Below are 19,656 nucleotides of genomic sequence, written 5' to 3' on the forward strand. Positions count from 1 at the left end.
ATTTTATATACATTTACATGTAAAATGGATAAAGGGATATACAAAATGGATAAAATTGTATATATAATGTACACATATATGTATACATACATATATATGTATTAATATATATATACACACATATATTCATATACCATATGTAATCTAAACTTCGTAACAGTTTTGTAAGGAATGTTCTTCCGTTTTGTGTGGCAGGCAGAGGCCTGGGCCCTTCTCCAGGGAGGGGGCCCTGGGTGTCTAAGCTGGGGAGGGTCCCCTGGGCTGTGATGGGGGCCTTGCTCCCCCCGCCGAGCCCTCACCCTGCATGGCCTCTGGGCGCACAGGGACCTCAGGCACAGAGCCCCACCTGGCCAAGGCACAACTGACCACCCTCACCCAGGACACCAACATGGTCTATTCTGGGTGGCCGGTGGCCACTGAACTAACCCGGTCCCCCACTCCCCGTGGCCCTGGACGCTGAGCCCCCACCCCCCATCCTGTGCTCCTGTCTCCTGCACCTTTATGTCCACTCGGGCTCCCCTCCCGCTGTGGCCCTGGACGCTCAGCCCCCACCCCCCATCCTGTGCTCCTGTCTCCTGCACCTTTATGCCCACTCGGGCTCCCCTCCCCCCATGGCCCTGGACGCTCAGCCCCCACCCCCCCATCCTGTGCTCCTGTCTCCTGCTGCGCCTTTATGCCCACTCGGGCTCCAGGTTCTGGGGGCCTGGAGTGACCCTCTCCTTACATTATGTTTCCAAACCAGATCAGTTAGATCCATGCATGAAGGAAGGGCTGTACCATCAGCGAATATTTTAGCTTAAAAAAAAATGCAAAACAAGTACAGACACCCACCTTCCCCACCCCCTCAAGACAATGAGGCTGGGGTTTCAGACACTTCCACAGAGTTTTGCCATGTTTATGAGGATGCCATTAAAATGTCCTTTGCACTCTCTGGGCAGACCTTCTAGCAAGATGTTTCACCTCATCAACGTGAGATACATACACTGGAGTTGCAATTTCTAGCTTATGCAGCACTGCCAGCAGAAAGAAAACGACACGCGTGCGGTGGGGGCAGGGCTGGGGGCTTAACTGTTCTGATGACTCTCTGAGGAGTTTGAATGTGAGAGAGAATATTTGGTTTAGTGTCAAGAAATCCTTAGATTTCAATGTGCTGAGGGGACAGAACAAGAAACTGTATACACCTGGCACTGATAGGAGGTCCAGTGGCCACAGGTCCCAAGTAACTATGCACGCCACACCAGGAGATTAAATGCTCAGTGTATTAATACTTCTGAACAGCTCTGTTGGCCTTCACAGCTGCAGTAATTAACATTTGGAAACAAACGCAATTGCACTCTGGTCGTAAACGGCTGAGGAAGGGACACGTGGGTACAGACTCAAATGTGGTCACAACTCGCAGGAAAAAATATAAGTCTTCAGATCTTGTGAGGACTCTGAAACACACGAGTGTTAAGGTACTGTGTCTCCAGTGTGCAAAATGCCTCCTGATAACAGTAATATTTCATCGGTCAGTTTTTGACATCCCGACATTATGTGACAACAGGCCATCAGGAGAAGGCGAACTTCAACTTTGGAGTCAGTTATGGAAAATCAGACTGAATGTGTGATAGAGGACAGAACGTTTTGAGTTTAAAAGTCACACATACGGGCACCTCTCTGGTTACCAGCGGTCACAGTTGAGTCATCTGGGCCTCAGGGTTAAGCTGGGGAGAGGAGTGAGCAGGGGGGCCTCTAGGTTTGAGGGGCTGTCAGAGCTTCAGCTGCCCCCAGGCCCTGGCCACGTTCCTCTCCCCTCCCCCCAGAGGCCGACCCTCTGGTCCCTGTCCCCTCCCCTCCCCCCAGATGCTGATCCCTGGTCCCTGTCCTCTCCCTCTGAGACGCTGACCCTGGTCCCTGTCCCCTCCCCCCCCAGATGCTGACCCCTGGCCACTGTCCTCTCCCCCCCAGATGCTGACCCCTGGCCACTGTCCTCTCCCCTCCAGATGCTGACCCCCTGGTCCCTGTCCCACCCCCAGACGCTGACCCCCTGGTCCCTGTCCCACCCCCAGACGCTGACCCCCTGGTCCCTGTCCCCTCCCCCCAGATGCTGACCCCTGGCCACTGTCCTCTCCCCTCCCCCCCCCCAGACGCTGACCCCCTGGTGTCCCTGTCACACCCCCAGACACTGACCCCCCTGGCCACTGACCCCTCCCCCCAGATGCTGACCCCTGGTCCTTGTCCCCTCCCCTCGCCCACCAGACGCTGACCCCCTGGCCCCTGTCCCTCCCCCCCGAGATCCCTGGCCACTGTCCTCTCCCCCCCAGACTCTGACCCCTGGTCCCTGTCCCCTTCTCCCCTAGATGCTGACCCCTGGTCCCTGTCCCCTCCCCCCAGACGCTGACCCCTGGCCCCTGGCCCCTCCCCCTAGATGCTGACCCCTGGCCACTGTCCTCTGACCCCCCAGACACTGACCATTGGCCGCTGTCCTCTTCCCTCCCCCCAGACGCTGACCCCCTGGTCACCGGGGCCCCGGGTGCACCCATGGACGTGCATTGCCACGACGCGAACCGGGACTACGTCATCGTGACCTGGAAGCCCCCCAATACAACCAAGGAGAGCCCCGTCATCGGCTACTTCATCGATCGGTGAGTGTCCTGCTCCTCCGGGGCCAGATCGTGCCCGAGGCGAGTCTCCTCCTGGACAGCGGGCATGGGTATCTTTCTCATCTGAAGGGTGTGATGGCCTCTGTGGGTGTAGGTGCTTCACGATGCGGTTGCTTATGGCTCCTGGCTGGGTGGTTGGAAAGCATCGCCTCCTTGGCAGGGCCTGGTGAGCCCTTGATTCCTCTGGGTGCTGAAGGGGCTCCGTGTGCCTGACCAACACTAATCCCAGCCTGCCCCAGGCCATTTGGAGCCACCTCAGGCTCTGCTCAGGTCCAGCCGGGGACGCCGAAGGTCCAGCTGGAGGTCCCTGCTCAGCCCTGTCTCTTCCTCTGGGGCTAGAGCCCAGCACGGTACGTGTAGACATGGATGCCAGCTCATTCACACCCGAAGGCCCATCTTCTTTTTGGTTAAATAGTATTTTCTTCTTGTTTCCAAGTAGAAAATATTGATGTTATAATGCACAAAATATTGGGATTTGTCTTTGAGTAATAACGTGATGGTAGGTCATCTCTGATGCGAAAGGAGTTTTAACTTTCTTGTTCCTTTACCTGGAATGGAGTTCTGATCCTGGGAGGGAGACCAAGGGGAGCTGTGAAATTACTGGAAATGCAATTTATCATCCATTCTCATCAGTTCAGTTCAGTTGCTCAGTCGTGTCTGACTCTTTGCGACCCCATGAATCGCAGCACGCCAGGCCTCCCTGTCCATCACCAACTCCTGGAGTTCACTCAGACTCACGTCCATCGAGTCAGTGATGCCATCCAGCCATCTCATCCCCTGTCGTCCCCTTCTCCTCCTGCCCCCAATCCCTGCCAGCATCAGAGTCTTTTCCAATGAGTCAACTCTTCGCATGAGGTGGCCAAAGTACTGGAGTTTCAGCTTTAGCATCATTCCTTCCAAAGAAATCCCAGGGCTGATCTCCTTCAGAATGGACTGGTTGGATCTCCTTGAGTCCAAGGGACTCTCAAGAGTCTTCTCCAACACCACAGTTCAAAAGCATCAATTCTTCGGCGTTCAGCCTTCTTCACAGTCCAACTCTCACATCCATACATGACCACAGGAAAAACCATAGCCTTGACTAGATGAACCTTTGTTGGCAAAGTAATGTCTCTGCTTTTGAATATGCTATCTAGGTTGGTCATAACTTTCCTTCCAAGGAGTAAGCGTCTTTTAATTTCATGGCTGCAGTCACCATCTGTAGTGATTTTGGAGCCCAAAAAAATAAAGTCTGACACTGTTTCCCCATCTATTTCCCATGAAGTGATGGGACCAGATGCCATGATCTTAGTTTTCTGAATGTTGAGCTTTAAGCCAACTTTTTCACTCTCCACTTTCACTTTCATCAAGAGGCTTTTGAGTTCCTCTTCACTTTCTGCCATAAGGGTGGTGTCATCTGCATATCTGAGGTTATTGATATTTCTCCCGGCTATCTTGATTCCAGCTTGTGTTTCTTCCAGTCCAGCGTTTCTCATGATGTACTCTGCATATAAGTTAAATAAACAGGGTGACAATATACAGCCTTGACGTATTCCTTTTCCTATTTGGAACCAGTCTGTTGTTCCATGTCCAGTTCTAACTATTGCTTCCTGACCTGCATACAAATTTCTTAAGAGGCAGATCAGGTGGTCTGGTATTCCCATCTCTTTCAGAATTTTCCACGGTTTATTGTGATCCACACAGTCAAAGGCTTTGGCATAGTCAATAAAGCAGAAATAGATGTCCTTCTGGAACTCTCTTGGTTTTTCCATGATCCAGTGGATGTTGGCAATTTGATCTCTGGTTCCTCTGCCTTTTCTAAAACCAGCTTGAACATCAGGAAGTTCATGGTTCACGTATTGCTGAAGCCTGGCTTGGAGGATTTTGAGCATTACTTTACTAGCCTGTGAGATGACTGCAATTGTGTGGTAGTTTGAGCATTCTTTGGCATTGCCCTTCTTAGGGATTGGAATGAAAACTGACCTTTTCCAGTTCTGTAGCCACTGCTGAGTTTTCCAAATTTGCTGACATATGGAGTGCAGCACTTTCACAGCATCATCTTTCAGGATTTGAAAGAGCTCAACTGGAATTCCATCACCTCCACTAGCTTTGTTCGTAGTGATGCTTTCTAAGGCCCACTTGACTTCACATTCCAGGATGTCTGGCTCTAGGTGAGTGATCACACCATCGTGATTATCTGGGTCGTGGAGATCTTTTTTGTACAGTTCTTCTGTGCATTCTTGCCACCTCTTCTTAATATCTTCTGCTTCTGTTAGGTCCATACCATTTCTGTCCTTTATTGAGCCCATCTTTACATGAAATGTCCCCTTGGTATCTCTAATTTTCTTGAAGAGATCTCTAGTCTTTCCCATTCTGTTGTTTTCCTCTATTTCTTTGCATTGATTGCTGCAGAAGGCTTTCTTATCTCTTCTTGCTATTCTTTGGAACTCTGCATTCAGATGCTTATATATTTCCTTTTCTTTGCTTTTTGCTTCCCTTCTTGGATGAAATTACAGTCAAAGATCATGAGTTCAGAAGTAAGAGAGAAGGGTATAAGCTATTTGGTTATAAGAGGATGGTTCTGGGTAGGAATTTAAGGTTTTGTATGTGATAAATGCATTGGCATAGGGGGTTATTTCAGAAAAGAACAAGCAGCTCTTTTTTTTTTCGCTTAATATTGGTTAAGTTCTCTTCCTCATCCAACACGTATGTTTTGGTCCTTGTGTCTTGGTTCCATCCTTTGACTTGTTTTCTACATGAAAGCAAAATGGATACAGGCATGCCAGGTCTTTATCCACATAATACACACCCTAGAGCAAAAGAGATTGTCACTAGTTAGTCAGGCCATGGGGTTTCGAAGAGTCGGACACGGCTGAGCAACTTCACTTTCACTTTTTACTTGCCTGCATTGGAGAAGGAAATGGCAACCCACTCCAGTTTTCTTGCCTGGAGAATCCCAGGGATGGGGGAGCCTGGTGGGCTGCCATCTCTGGGGTCGCACAGAGTCGGACACGACTGAAGCGACTTAGCAGCAGCAGCGGCATCAAACAAAGCTATGTGTTTAGGTAAAACATGCACCATCAGGGCGATAATTTGATGCTATGCTAGGGTCAGACTTGCATTGTTCAGGGTTTACGTTGGATTAATAACAGAAACCAAAACAAATTGGGAGATGCTCTCCCACTGTAACCGTTATACGTGTGTATAATGAATGCTGCTGTTGTTATTCAGTTGCCAAGTCATGTCTGGCTCTCTGCGACCCCATGAACTCCAGCACACCAGCCTTCCCTGTCCTTCACCATCTCCCTAAGTTTGCTCAAACTCATGTGCCTTGAGCCAGTGATGCCATCCAACCGTCTCATCCTCTGTCGTCCCCTTCTCTTCCTGCCCTCAATCTTTCCCAGCACCAAGGTCTTTTCCAGTGAATCGGTTCTTCACATCAAGTGGCCAAAGTATTGAAGCTTCAGCTTCAGCGTCAGTCCTTCCCATGAATGTTCAGGGTTGATTTCCTTTAGGATTGACGAGTCTGATCTCCTTGCATACACGTATTAGACTGCTGCAGTTGTTACTCTCTGCTCTTTTTTGTGCTCTGAAGATGCGAGGTGGGAACCGACAACTGGATACAGTGCAATGACGCCCCCGTGAAGATCTGTAAATACCCCGTGACTGGGCTCTTTGAGGGAAGGTCTTACATATTCCGCGTGCGGGCTGTCAACAGCGCGGGGATCAGCCGGCCTTCCAGAGTCTCCGAGGCCGTGGCTGCCCTCGACCCTGTTGACCTCAGAAGGTTACAAGGTAGGTCCTTTGGAGTTCAAGGTCCGGCAGGTTTGTGTGGCTTGTTCTTTCTCTTTCCCCCAACTTGGCTCTGAGCCTTGAGTGAATCCTCAGGGCTGAGCGCGGCAAGACTGTGGCCCAGGGGCTTCGGGCAACCCTCGAGGTCACGTTAGGAGTGTGGACACCAGACTGACGTTTACACTTCGGAAGGCAGGTTTTTCATCGTCCTAAGGCTCTTCACTGAAATCATTAAACTGGTTCAGAATTAGACTTTTCTTTATCCACTGGTTCTGTCAGTTCGGTGCATAATGAGAGCTGGAAGGCGTTGAAGCCAAGCCCCTCTCTTTCTAAATTTTAATTTCATGTGACTCAGATTCCTCAGCAAGATTGTGTCCTTAATGATGCTCTTTAATGACATTTGAAGTGGTCACTGCATTGTCCTGAGCTGCGTGGTCTCTTGAATCCAGTACAAAGAGCTGAGAAACACTGGCTGTCCTTAAGCCCACTTCCAAAACACCAACTCAGACCACCTCAGCGTAGTGCAGATGCTGTCATCGTAATGCAGAGGCTTTCTGGATTCAGATTCAGCACCGACCTTTCTCTCTGCAGCCGTTCACTTGGAGGGAGAGAAAGACATCGTGATCTACCAGGAGGAACTTGAAGGTGAGGCGCTTGGCACCACTTCCTTTTGGCTGTTTTTGCTCGAGGGGTTTAGGGCTGTGATTAGAGAGTGGAGGGTATGCTCTTCACATGTAAAAATAAAGCCTTTGGGCCCAGCTTAAGGTCATTGAATCAGGAAGATGAGCAGGCAGAGGGTAGGGCTGAAAGAGGAGGTCAGCAGAGTCCTGGCTTCATGTGGGTCATTCCAGCATCTGCAGGGGCCATGGAGCAGTGACCAGCCCAGCCTGAGCCCTGATTCCTGGCCAAGGAGGCAGTCCTTTACCCAGGACTACATGCATGAACAGTATTCCATTTTTTTTTCTTTTAAATCACAAATTTTATTTCTAGCATTGTAACTAAGAGGGACTAGTTTTCCCATCAGATAACGTCCCTGTGATTTGAAAGTTTGCATTTCCCTTTGTATACTGGGTTTTCTGAACACTTCTGGATATTTCTCCCTGCTGTAGCAAGATCGATTCACTGAGGAGGAGAATCCTGCACTGTTAACCGGGATCCAAACATTTTGATTGCAGTTATGATTACCATCCACAGAGGACAATGAATGAAAATTTAAACATGCAAAAACTAGCTTAATTTGGAGCTTCTGTCCAGGGAGATGTACTTCTGAGCTCTTTTTAAAAACAGCCCAGGTTCTTTCCCTGGAGAGCTGCAGAGTCAGAAAGTCAGAGGTTGATTTTCATATTTGCTCCTCAATCTGCTCCCCAAACACTGTATCTTCTACCCTGTAAAAATTTTCCTTTAGTGTCTCAAAACAAACATGTGTCTCTCAGAGGAACTCTTTGACGAATTTTGGTTAATCCCATGGTAATATTAACATCTCCATTAAAACCTCTGCTTCCAGAAAAATGCAGAAACTGAGAAGCAAGCCCAACAAATAAATAACAAAAGAAAATAGTTTAGGAGAGGCTGAGAAAATGACCCCCTGTACAACTGAGAGGGGTTTCCCTGGTGGCTCAGTGGTAGAGAATCTGCCTGCCAGTGGGGTCGCAGAGTCGGACACGACATGACAGTAAAGCACCACCATCAAACAACTGATGAAAACATAGGTGTTTCAATGAATAAAAATGACCCTGATGACATTAGAACAGGTGTTTCGTAGGACACCAGCCTGTACAAAATACGCGTTTTTGACCTGAGAGGGGAAAAAGAAGCTCTTTTTCTTCTAAAGGTAGCAGTGAAGGGAGGAGTATCTCAGTTACCCTGAGTGGACACATCAGAGTTCAAATACGGTAAAAATAACTGAAAATGAAGGGTTGTAACTTGTTATATAAAGTGAAAGTGAAAGTCACTCAGTCGTGTCCAACTCTTTGCAATTCCATGGACCATACAGTCCATGGGATTCTCCAATATTCTAATACTGGAGTGGTAGCCTTTCCCTTCTCCAGGGGATCTTCCCAATCCAGGGATCCAACCCAGGTCTCCCGCATTGCAGGCGGATTCTTTACCAGCTGAGGCACCAAGGAATCCCCATGTAAGTTGCTACATAGATGCTGAATATCCAGGACGGAATCTGCACTGTGTAAAGGTCACTGTGAAAAGCGTGTGTGTGTGTGTGAAGTAATATTTCCTGACACACTTTCCAAGGCAGGACTGTGCCCCTCTGGGCAGAACAGCTATCTCTTGAAACATAGATATGGGTGTTCTTGGGTTGAAACAGCCAGTGATTCACTAAGCACCAAATGAAGAGATGACCCATTTCCAAAGACTTGCTTTTCCAGCTGATTCCAAGGGAGTGTGTCTTACAGACACAGTAGGTCTTCTTTCTAGGTCTTCTAAAGTTACAGAAAACACCTTTCATGTTTTGTCTCCTGTTTCCTCGTAAGAAGGCAGCGTTTCATACCAACTGGAGGGCTGAGGCTCAGACGCTCAGAGAATTGCTGGAGTCGGTTTGTTGATACGGCCTGGAGTTCAACCTCACGGGCCTCAGTTGCTATGTGAGGCTTTGCCTGTGGGGCACAGGCAGTGTCCATGGTCTAGAACAAACCAAATCTGAAACAAAGACCTGTGTACTTACACAGGGATCGGAGAGTTCATTTGCTTACCTTTCTCGTTTTAAACAACGACTACCTCTTCCAATCTATAAGTCTTTGGCGAGAGAAAGAAACGCCATGATGTTTTCAAGGAAACCATTTCTGGGTTCAAAATGGGCTATGAGGAATTTCTTCCTTTCCTACCCGTATCTCTTTTCTTCATCTAAGCTGAACTTTCTTGGCATTGCTCTTACTAGAAAAGTGCTGGCAAATGCCATTTGTTTTAATGAAAAAAAAAAGTTATTTTTGTTGGCTAACAAAGTGCTCTTCTGTTAGTTCAGGGTATTTTTTATGTTTATTGTTTTGCTAATTTTTTTCTAATCATTTTAATGTTGGTTAATGTCTTCCTGCAAACATTTAAATTAATATCTATGCTCTTCTCTCAATATCATCTAGCTTTTGCAACCTTTCTTGAGTGGTTCCCTGGAAGAATAGATACTTCATTCTTAGAAAGACGAGAAGAGGCTCTTGGAGAAATAATGAGATTGTTTCCATCCTGCTAATTATACATCCAAGCATTCACTGCACTGTCCCGGGCCAGGTCATCTGTAGCCAACTCACTGAGCTCATCCTTTTCTCTGAATGCTGCAGACTCATTTACAGTCGTTCATTCCTGAATCCTGTCTTCTTGGCTGTTCTAAAACTTCCCAATAAACTTTATGTTTCACTGACAGCTGAGAGTCTCCTGGGCGGGCTGTGGAGGCTGGGGCTTCCTTGAGTCTACAGAACAGAAAACCAGAGTTGAAGTTGGGAGACCCAGGCTGGGCCACTGGCGGGCTGTGTGATCCCAGGAAGGTGCTGCGTTTTCCTGCATCCCTTCCTGGGCCGCCTTTGCACGTCACGTGTCTGCTTTCACCGGTGCTCACGTGGCTCCTCAGAACAGCCCGCGAACAGGCCGTGATGCTGAGGCGGGGCTGCGGGTGGTGCTCACCACCATCACCACTGTGAGCACATCCCCTTTTCTGTTTTGCCTCCATCTGCTTCTCTCTCTCTGAGGCGCCTCTCCACAGTCAGAGGGTCAGTAACAGACCTCAGCTTCTGTCCATGGTCCCCGCCTTGGCTTCTGGGGCCATGTAGAGACCCTCCTCTTCTGCTGGGCTCAGGGGCTCAGGCTGGAGCCAGGGGTCTGGATGACAAAGTATGCTGCCCCGATCGGGGGTTCCCAGCTGACAGGGAGGGTTCTTCCTTCTTGCCTGGGCTCAGATCGAGTGCTTCTCACTGCAGTTTGCTCTGGGCCCTCAGGTCTGACCGTGCGGGAGAGGCCAGTCTGCACTGTCTTCCATGCTCCCACTGCTGCGTCATCTGCGTGGCTTCCATCCATCCTGCGGTTTGTCCCTGTGTTGTCAAGTGCCTCTGAGACAAGCTGGGACTCAGTTTGGAAGCGAGGTTGCATTGCTGGGTTCGGGTGATCCGAGCCCTCCCTCTGTCTGGGTCTCTCTGGGTGAGGATGCGGCAGGTGGGCCCGGGGGCCCTGCTCTGCCTGCATACTTGGCATCTTTCTGGATACACTCTGGTTCCTTGTCTGAAACCCAGCCCACTTGCCAGATGCTGCTGGGTGAAACCAGGTTGTGCTTCAGTGTCCTGTAAAATGTGATGAGCTCGGTCTCAGGCCTCTTGATGAAACAAACCCAGGCTTGTGTGTGCTGTTTCCATGCAGCCGGGCAGCTCCTCGCCAGCGGCAGAGTCCGGAGGGAGCAACTGGATACTGAGCAGGGTTCTGAGATGTCCCCGGGGATGTCTGAACCTCTTTAATCATGTGCTAATCTAATCAGAAGCTCGTAATATTTTGTATCGCAGTGACTGGGACTGTGGGTCTGGAGAGCCTCCACTCCTTACGAGAAGGTCTCACGTCCAAACATAACACCGCTGACATGTAACGTTTTATTAGAGAGAGACATGTGGCAGAACAGAGGTGGCAGGCTACTCTGATGCAATGTTCTGTTATGGCTGCTTGCTAGTGGATATCACGTGGGAATGTCAAGTATACAGACCTGGAAGGCAGTGCCTGTGGTGTGGGCCAGACCTACCTGGGGAGGTGGGGGGAAACCACGTGCTTTGCTAGTTGATGTGTAGTCTCAGTGCTTTGAGGGCGTCATGAAAGGAAACCAGCAGGAGGCCCCCACTCCCTGCTGCAGAGCACGGTTGCTCATACCTTCTCTCCATAGACTCCCCCTCCCAGTTAGAGCTGCATGTCTGGTTAAATGCCCTATTTCTTGGGCTTCTCAGGTGGTGCTAATGGTAAAGAACCTACCTGCCAATGCAGGAGACATAAGAGACACAGTTTCGATCCCTGGGTTGGGAAGATCCCCTGGAGGAGGGCATGGCAACCAGTATTCTCCAGTATTCTTGCCTGGAGAATCCCATAGACAGAGGAGCCTGGTGGGCTGCAGTCCACGGGTTACAAAGAGTTGGACTTGACTGAGCGACTGAGCACACACGCACGCCCTGTTTCTTCTGGGTGAACCCTCCCCTCCCACGTCCAGTTGAAATTCTGGATGAGCTTTGGATTAGATTCTATTCTTACAAACTGGCTTATACTGGGAACAAAAGTACTTGGATGATCTTCACCCGTTCATTACACTTTGGCTCTGGAGAAACAGTTCTTGCCATTTACTGACTTTCCCAAAATAGAAATGGAGCAAAAGCTGACACTGACACTGGAGTCCTTCAGGGCCTGTGAAGCAGCTGAGGGGCCTGCTCTGGGATGTGCCGGGGGAGTGGGGCGCCTGCTCCAGGATGGGCTGGGGGAGTGGGGCGCCTGCTCCGGGATGGGCCGGGGGAGTGGGGCGCCTGCTCCGGGATGGGCCGGGGTAGCGGGGGATGGGCTTCGGCCAGCGCTCATGGTGTGGATTCCTCCTCCAGGTGAAGTCCAGATCCCAGGACCTCCCACCAACGTTCATGCCTCGGAAACCAGCAGGACATACGTGGTCCTCAGCTGGGACCCCCCCGAGCCCCGGGGCAAGGAGCCGCTGATGTACTTCATTGAGAAGGTACACACTGGCCGGGTTTCCAGGAGCAGCGAGTCTGTCGGGTCTGCCCAGGCGCTGGGTCGTGGGTTCTCAGGGTGGGCAGCTCTCGGATCGATCATCTCAGAGACTCCACGCGGTTTTCCATCGTGAAGCTGCAGGCAGTGGCTGAGCCGGCAATGCCTGAGCAGTGCTGTGGTGGACGTGGCCTCAGGAACGTGGCGGGCTTGGGCTGTGCAGTCTTCGTGCGGGCCAGTCGGCCCCTGGGTCCCGCTACACATGACGGCCTTCTGCTGGGGGAGCCTGCAGTGTGCTTCCTGCTGGAACATTCTAGGCCCCAGGTTCTGAGGATTTGGGACATAGGGGGACAGCGGCCCCTGCTCTCAGTTTGCTCATAAGCTGAGTAACTACTCAGTGGTGGCGACTGTGTTGAGCAATTCACAGTTCAGATGGTGAACGATTACACAGAGTCATTGCTTTTAGGTCTGGACGCACACAAAGAAAGTGTGTACACAGTAAATGTACACCCCCACCTAAACTCCGAACACGTGTCCTTACTACATGCCACGTGCCCTCCCTCCTGCTTTGCTCAGCCGATCACACGAAAATGCAGCTTGTGACCCACTCGTGCAAATCGCTGACCTGTGACTGGGTCGTGGGCTGTTGAAAAACCCGTGTAGCCACCTGATCCTGTAACTGTGGTTTCATGATACTGACTTTATATGACAATATAACATACAATCCAGTACACATAACATACAGGTAGAGTCTGTAACCCTGACACGAGCAAATGTCCCACCCAGTAATGACGTGAAATACAAGGTGAAGAGAAGCAGGGTGAGTATGAACAGTTTTCAGAAGTTTTCGTTACACCAGAAGGTATAACGACCCTCAGCTTTCCCCGCTTATCTGCAGGACTTTCTTGTGTTGCAGAGTCGTGTTAACCTCTTTCTTCTGAGTCTAACTTAAAGTTCTTGCCTCATGAAAACCCCAGATGAAGGGCTGGCAGAGGAGGAAAGGTGTTTTCTCTCCCCCTCTTCAGGGATATTTCCTTATCGACTTACCCAGAGCTGGAAAGGTCAACTTTCAGCAAACATATTTAAAAATCTTAAAAATTTTTTAATTATATTAAACTGAAATATAGTTTCTGTATCGTATCATGTTCTTTTTGGAAAGGAAGGCACATCTCCAGAGGAGGGAAAATTACATTAGGCATGCAATCCTGGTTTTTAAAGTAATTATCACTGATAAAAATCAAATACATTATAAAAAAATTGGAAAATACATCAGATCAGATCAGATCAGTCGCTCAGTTGTGTCCTACTCTTTGTGACCCCATGAATCGCAGCACGCCAGGCCTCCCTGTCCATAACCAACTCCCGGAGTTCACTCAGACTCACGTCCATTGAGTCAGTGATGCCATCCAGCCATCTCATCCCCTGTCGTCCCCTTCTCCTCCTGCCCCCAATCCCTGCCAGCATCAGAGTCTTTTCCAATGAGTCAACTCTTCGCATGAGGTGGCCAAAGTACTGGAGTTTCAGCTTTAGCATCATTCCTTCCAAAGAAATCCCAGGGCTGATCTCCTTCACAATGGACTGGTTGGATCTCCTTGCAGTCCAAGGGACTCTCAAGAGTCTTCTCCAACACCACAGTTCAAAAGCATCAATTCTTCTGCGTTCAGCCTTCTTCACAGTCCAACTCTCACATCCATACATGACCACAGGAAAAACCATAGCCTTGACTAGATGAATCTTTGTTGGCAAAGTAATGTCTCTGCTTTTGAATATGCTATCTAGGTTGGTCATAACTTTCCTTCCAAGGAGTAAGCGTCTTTTAATTTCATGGCTGCAGTCACCATCTGCAGTGATTTTGGAGCCCACAAAAATAAAGTCTGACACTGTTTCCACTCTTTCCCCATCTATTTCCCATGAAGTGGTGGGACCGGATGCCATGATCTTCGTTTCCTGAATGCTGAGCTTTAAGCCAACTTTTTCACTCTCCACTTTCACTTTCATCAAGAGGCTTTTGAGTTCCTCTTCACTTTCTGCCATAAGGGTGGTGTCATCTGCATATCTGAGGTTATTGATATTTCTCCCGGCTATCTTGATTCCAGCTTGTGTTTCTTCCAGTCCAGCGTTTCTCATGATGTACTCTGCATATAAGTTAAATAAGCAGGGTGACAATATACAGCCTTGACGAACTCCTTTTCCTATTTGGAACCAGTCTGTTGTTCCAAATACATAGATGATATATAGGACAAAAAGAAAATCACCAACAATTTGATCATGTGAAATAGTCATTGTTAACATGGCACATGTCCTTTCCTCTATAGGTGTTTGTACCTTGGTATCGAGCCCATAGATATGGGCTTCCCAGGTGGCACTAGTGGTAAAGAATTTGTCTGCCAGTGCAGGAGACATAAGAGACTCGGGTTCAAACCTTGTGTCAGGAAGATCCCCTGAAGGAGGGCATGGCAACCCATTGCAATATTCTTGCCTGGAGAATCCCATGGACAGAGGAGCCTGGCGGGCTACAGTCCATGGGGTGGCACAGAGTCAGATGCGATTGAAGCGACTTAGCACATACATGCACACATATTGTAGATGTGGTTGGCATGCTGCATTACATTTAACAAAATGATACACTTTTTCTCACCCCAATGAAGGTCTTTATACAATGACTGAAGTGGCCACATTTAATACATACGTGTCATTTGGAATCATAATGTACCTACGCTATTGCGTTATTTAGGGAGGTGTCACTTTGTGACGACTATAGCAGCTGGGAAACAGTGAAAATTTTAAACTCAAGTGTGAGAAGTTATGATGGAATTTTCTGCATCTACTCCTCGGTTAGCTCTGTTTACAGTTCATTTCACCTTTACTAGAGCTACAACCTATGTATTGATTCCCTGAAGTTTTCCATTACTTATTGGCTTTCACATAAAAATTTTCATTGTTAACATATGCAGCTTTGGGTAGTTTCTCACCCCCTTCTCCAGATTGGCTTCCTTTTCCTAAAATTCAGAACAGGGGTGTTGATGGACTCAGAGGAGCCATTGGCTGTGGTCTCCCACTGTGTAATCTGGGAGCCAGAGCCGAGCGCCCCCTGGGATGCGGGTTCAGGGACTGTGGCTTCCATCGGGCCCTTATCTTCTCAGTCCATGGTGGGGAGCGGCAGCTGGCAGCGGGTGAATGCCCAGACGGCTGTGAGGTCCCCCAGATACGCCGTCTTCGACCTCGCCGAGGGGAAGCCATACGTGTTCCGAGTGTTGTCAGCAAACAAGCACGGCCTGAGTGACCCGTCGGAAATCACTGCCCCCATCCAGGCCCAGGACACCATTGGTGAGCAGTCCCTGCACATGACCCGTGTGTGAGACGGGCCCTGGGCAATGTCACGAGGGACAGCAAATGTCGACAAAGACATTAATGTCACCTGTGGGTTAAAATTCAAGTTGTCTTAAAGTTTCATTGTGCTGGAGTTGGCGATCTCTCTGCCTTGTTTTGGTCAACATTTCTCCCAAATTCCATCTTCTTTTTATGAAGCCAATAAATGGGTTAGAAATATTTTAAAACAACAATACAACCCTACATGCACTAGGGTTCTGGTCCGTGTGGCTTGCGATTCTGTCTCTGAAGATGTCTAGTATGGGTTAGAGGGATTCTGACTTGCACCAGGGGAGAGATCCAGGGCTGCATCATTGTTTGATTTGAGGCCCTTGCTGAGTCTCTCCAATCTGCTGGAAACGTGTCCTGTTTCTTAAATGGCTAGCTTTACACCCCAGTTAAGAAAGCACGTGTGTCACTGGAGGAGCACGCTGGAGGGTCTAGACCAGGGCTGGTGGGGGTGGGAGACTCTGTGATGGGGCTTCTTTCTTGGGGAGCCAGGCTGGCACTTTGGGACAGAGTATGAGGACTGCCTGGTGCCTCCTGGGCCCCCTTCTCTGCTCTGTGCTCGTTGTCCAAACCTCACTGAAGCCCCCGGCCCTGTAGACGAGGGGACTGTGGGCCCCCGGTGTGGCCCCTGGCCCTGATGCCGCTGGGCCTGTGCGCCTGTCTCTGCAGTGGTACCCTCGGCGCCTGGCCGCGTCCTCGCGTCCCGGAACACCAGGACCTCGGTGGTCGTGCAGTGGGACCGGCCGAAGCATGAGGAGGACTTGCTGGGCTACTACGTGGACTGCTCTGTGGCCGGCTCCAATGTCTGGGAGCCCTGCAACCACAAGCCCATCGGCTACAACAGGTGTGGCCACCCGGCACCCCCCGCCCCTGCCCCCGAGTGAGCAGGAGGGGCCCAGCCCGGGACCAGGGCCCTCGGCTCGGGCTGGGGGGACGCTGCGGGCATCCATTCTGGGCCCCCGTCAGAGTCTAGCTTCCTCCAGCCCTCCATCTGGGACCCACCAATGGTGACGGGAACTAATGAACTACAACTGCAGATGAGAATGGATGGATGTTAGGCGTTCATGAGACACTCAAAAGAGTAAACTTCCTTCCAGTCCCAGGGACTACGTTTCTAGTGTGTTCAAGGCAATTTCTGTGTCTGTTGAGAAGGACAAAGGGCTGCCCCTGGCCATCACGCCCCTGATTCATATTTTCCAGGTTTGTGGTGCATGGCCTCACCACCGGCGAGCAGTATATCTTCCGAGTTAAGGCTGTTAATGCTGTCGGCACGAGCGAGAACTCGCAGGAGTCGGACGTCATCAAAGTCCAGGCCGCTCTCAGTAAGTGCTTCTCTGGCCGCTCTGCACCAGCCCCTGGTTCTCCACTACGTCTTCATTTCTGCAGGAGTCAACTGTTATGATGCCGTTTGGAACATTACACGCGGAGAAGCGTGGATGTGAATTGTTGAGCAGAAAAACACGCAGTTACATGGAGCCCTCTCATCAACTGGCTACTTGTCTTGCAAATGCCAGGGTGACAGGGGGAAATGATAATATGCGTTAAAAATAGGAAATGTTATTAGAGGTCACATTGGTTTCCAAGCACACGTGCCCACATTAAAGTGCATGCTATAGGGTGTGACTGTTTCCTTTCAAAATAAGATGCTAAGATAGAACATCAATGGCCTTTTCAGCTATTCTTAGTTCAAGGAACTTAGTCATTCCAGAAAATTTCAAATGTTTATGTAACTTTGTGGCTTTGTTCATAAATGGTGATCTTTAGAATTATTATATTGACCACACTGAACAATTTGTGTCTTAGCTTGTAGCATTGTGCCCTAGGAAACTTGATCTGTGCAGTTCTGCATTTTATAATTGTTTATAATTATTTTATATAAAGTGGAACACAAGGCTTAAAAGTACCCATGAACATTTTGAAACAAGATCATCTCTTATACACATTTTGAATCAGAGTATGGATATTATTTTTACTTAGGAGAGACACATTTTGCTCTTTATTTCTGTCTCCATCTAAATCTAAAAGCATCTTCAGAAATTATGATCTCCCTTCTAACAGTAAATAATGTTACTGGAATTTCCGAGGAATGTCAAATCTGATAATACTTTGGTGGGCAATATAGTGAAACATTAACGCTCCTTTTATTTTATGGTCATTGTCTTAATCCATCAGTTTTTCTCAGGAGGGACTTTCAAACATTACCACTTGCCTCTTCAAGTCATTCCTACTAAAGGAAAAGCAGTCATTTGTGATTTAGTCCCATAATAGGGGCAGCTCTTTTCTGGGCAGCTGTGTTTGGGTATCAGTGAGGGGTGTGCCGTGGGGTCTTCAGAGTCAAGCAGAGGCAGCAATATCCTTGCCATCCTGGTGGGAAAAGATGGTCCACTTCCAAACACGGCAGTCAAAGGGAAATGAACTCGTGCTCATGTGAACTAGTCTGAAGTTTCTGTGACTGTGTAGGAAGTTAAGGCTCCCTGGCCTAAGGGTACTGGTCATCGCCGGCAATGGGAGGCTTGGCAGTCCTTCATAGGCATAACGAGAAAGCTGCTCTCTCCAGCTTTTCCTTAGAGGAGCGGGGAGAGCCTGTTACTTCACATGTCCAGGCCAGACTGAAATAATTCTTGGCCCTTGTATTATTGAAATATTAGAAGACCTGTGTATGTATTGGAAGGTGTGTTTAGAGATTGCAGTGAACTCGTATGAGAGGCTTTTACCCATATTTCTTAAGCCTCCTGCATGGACGGTGGGTTCTTTACCACGTTTCCCCTGGGAAGCCCTTTATAAAACCATTCTCTTTAAAAGAAGCAGCAGAGACGGGGCAGGGAGGCAGGACAGGAGGGAGGAGGGTGTGGGGCCGGGGTGCCACCCGTGGTGAAGAGGTGGCCGTGGGGGGCTCGGGCTGAGGCGCTGGGACGCGGGTGACTTTCCCGCCGTGTCTCCTGCAGCCGTCCCTTCCCACCCTTATGGGATCACCCTCCTGAACTGTGACGGCCACTCCATGATCCTGGGTTGGAAGGTGCCCAAGTTCAGCGGCGGCTCCCCCATCCTCGGCTACTACGTCGACAAGCGGGAGGCTCACCACAAAAACTGGCATGAGGTCAACTCCTCACCGCTCAAAGAGAGGATTCTGACGGTGGGTGCTTGCGGGTTCAGTTCCTCTTGCCTGGCGACTTCTCCCCGGGGGGCGGAGTCCCCCCTCCAGTGTCTCAGAGTTCAGTGACGTTAGAGAATTTGACACAGAAGCAAAGATGAATGAAAACAGTGTGAGACCTGAGGCCCTTAGGAAGCATCTTCTTCTGAGAAGCAGGGAGGAGAGCGGGGCGGTGGGCTGCTTCCCGGGGCTGGTGGGCTGGTAGCGGCGCTGGAGGCAGGAGGCTCTGTACTCGGAGCAGGAAGGGTGGAGGCAGTGGAGACGGCGCTGCTGGGCCTGTGTGTGCCCGTCTCCCAGGCCCGTGTGTGTCCAGGCCCCTCAGCGAGTCACTTGCTCAGGTGTACATCGAGTCCGGGTGCAGGGAATCGGGGCCATGAGGACTTAGGGCAAGAAAGACCTAGAATCAAGTCCCAGGCGAACCCTTGGCCACTGCTCTTGCTCCCAGAGCCCCTCCTTGTGAGCCGCCACTCAGGGTTTCTCGGAGAAAAATAAGCGAGGTGCTGTTTGCCCACCAGGGTCGTGGGTGACGGTCGCACCGTCTGCAGGGTGACATGGCCGTGTGCCCCGTCCCCACCCCGCTCTGCCACTGGCCCCTCGTGGCTCTCATCTCTGAGTCCTGATTTCCCGACCGGGTCATCAAGTCGTCCCCGAGGGAGGGCGTATGGAGTGCACAAGGGAACTGTGTGAGAGGGAGAGTGGGGATGGCCCCGTGGCAGGCGGGCTGGACTCACTGACCGGCTCCTCGATCGGCCGGAAATGCTTGCTTCCCATGATGGACAGTGGGTTGTGATGCAGCTTCATTTTACTTAATAATTAGAAGTTGAGTAGAGCTGATTTACACTGTTGTGTACAGCACAGTGATTCAATCACACACACATATAGGCGTGTGCCTGTCCTTTTCCCTCAGAGGTTCTCATAAGACGCTGAGTGGAGTCCTTGTGGTCATTGTTGCTCACCTGTTTTATGCACAGGCGTGTGTATGTCAGACATTGATCCCAGTCTCCTGACTTACTCCTCCCTTTCCCCTTTGATGACAGTAAG

At 49.9% G+C, this 19,656-nt stretch overlaps 1 protein-coding gene across 1 annotated transcript in view; it reads left to right on the plus strand.

Moving 5' to 3' along the window:
- The window catches only part of MYOM2 (myomesin 2), a 63,864-nt gene that overhangs the window by 21,338 nt on the left and 22,870 nt on the right, over nucleotides 1-19,656 (plus strand). Inside the window, exons 11-18 of the mRNA XM_070781757.1 lie at nucleotides 2,483-2,624; nucleotides 6,214-6,413; nucleotides 7,002-7,055; nucleotides 11,966-12,093; nucleotides 15,230-15,413; nucleotides 16,134-16,308; nucleotides 16,665-16,786; nucleotides 18,410-18,597. Coding sequence (XP_070637858.1) covers nucleotides 2,483-2,624; nucleotides 6,214-6,413; nucleotides 7,002-7,055; nucleotides 11,966-12,093; nucleotides 15,230-15,413; nucleotides 16,134-16,308; nucleotides 16,665-16,786; nucleotides 18,410-18,597 — 1,193 coding nt within the window. The remainder of the gene's footprint in view (nucleotides 1-2,482; nucleotides 2,625-6,213; nucleotides 6,414-7,001; nucleotides 7,056-11,965; nucleotides 12,094-15,229; nucleotides 15,414-16,133; nucleotides 16,309-16,664; nucleotides 16,787-18,409; nucleotides 18,598-19,656) is intronic.

This window comes from Bos indicus, chromosome 27 (genome assembly GCF_029378745.1).
Source record: "Bos indicus isolate NIAB-ARS_2022 breed Sahiwal x Tharparkar chromosome 27, NIAB-ARS_B.indTharparkar_mat_pri_1.0, whole genome shotgun sequence".
Lineage (NCBI taxonomy): Eukaryota > Metazoa > Chordata > Mammalia > Artiodactyla > Bovidae > Bos > Bos indicus.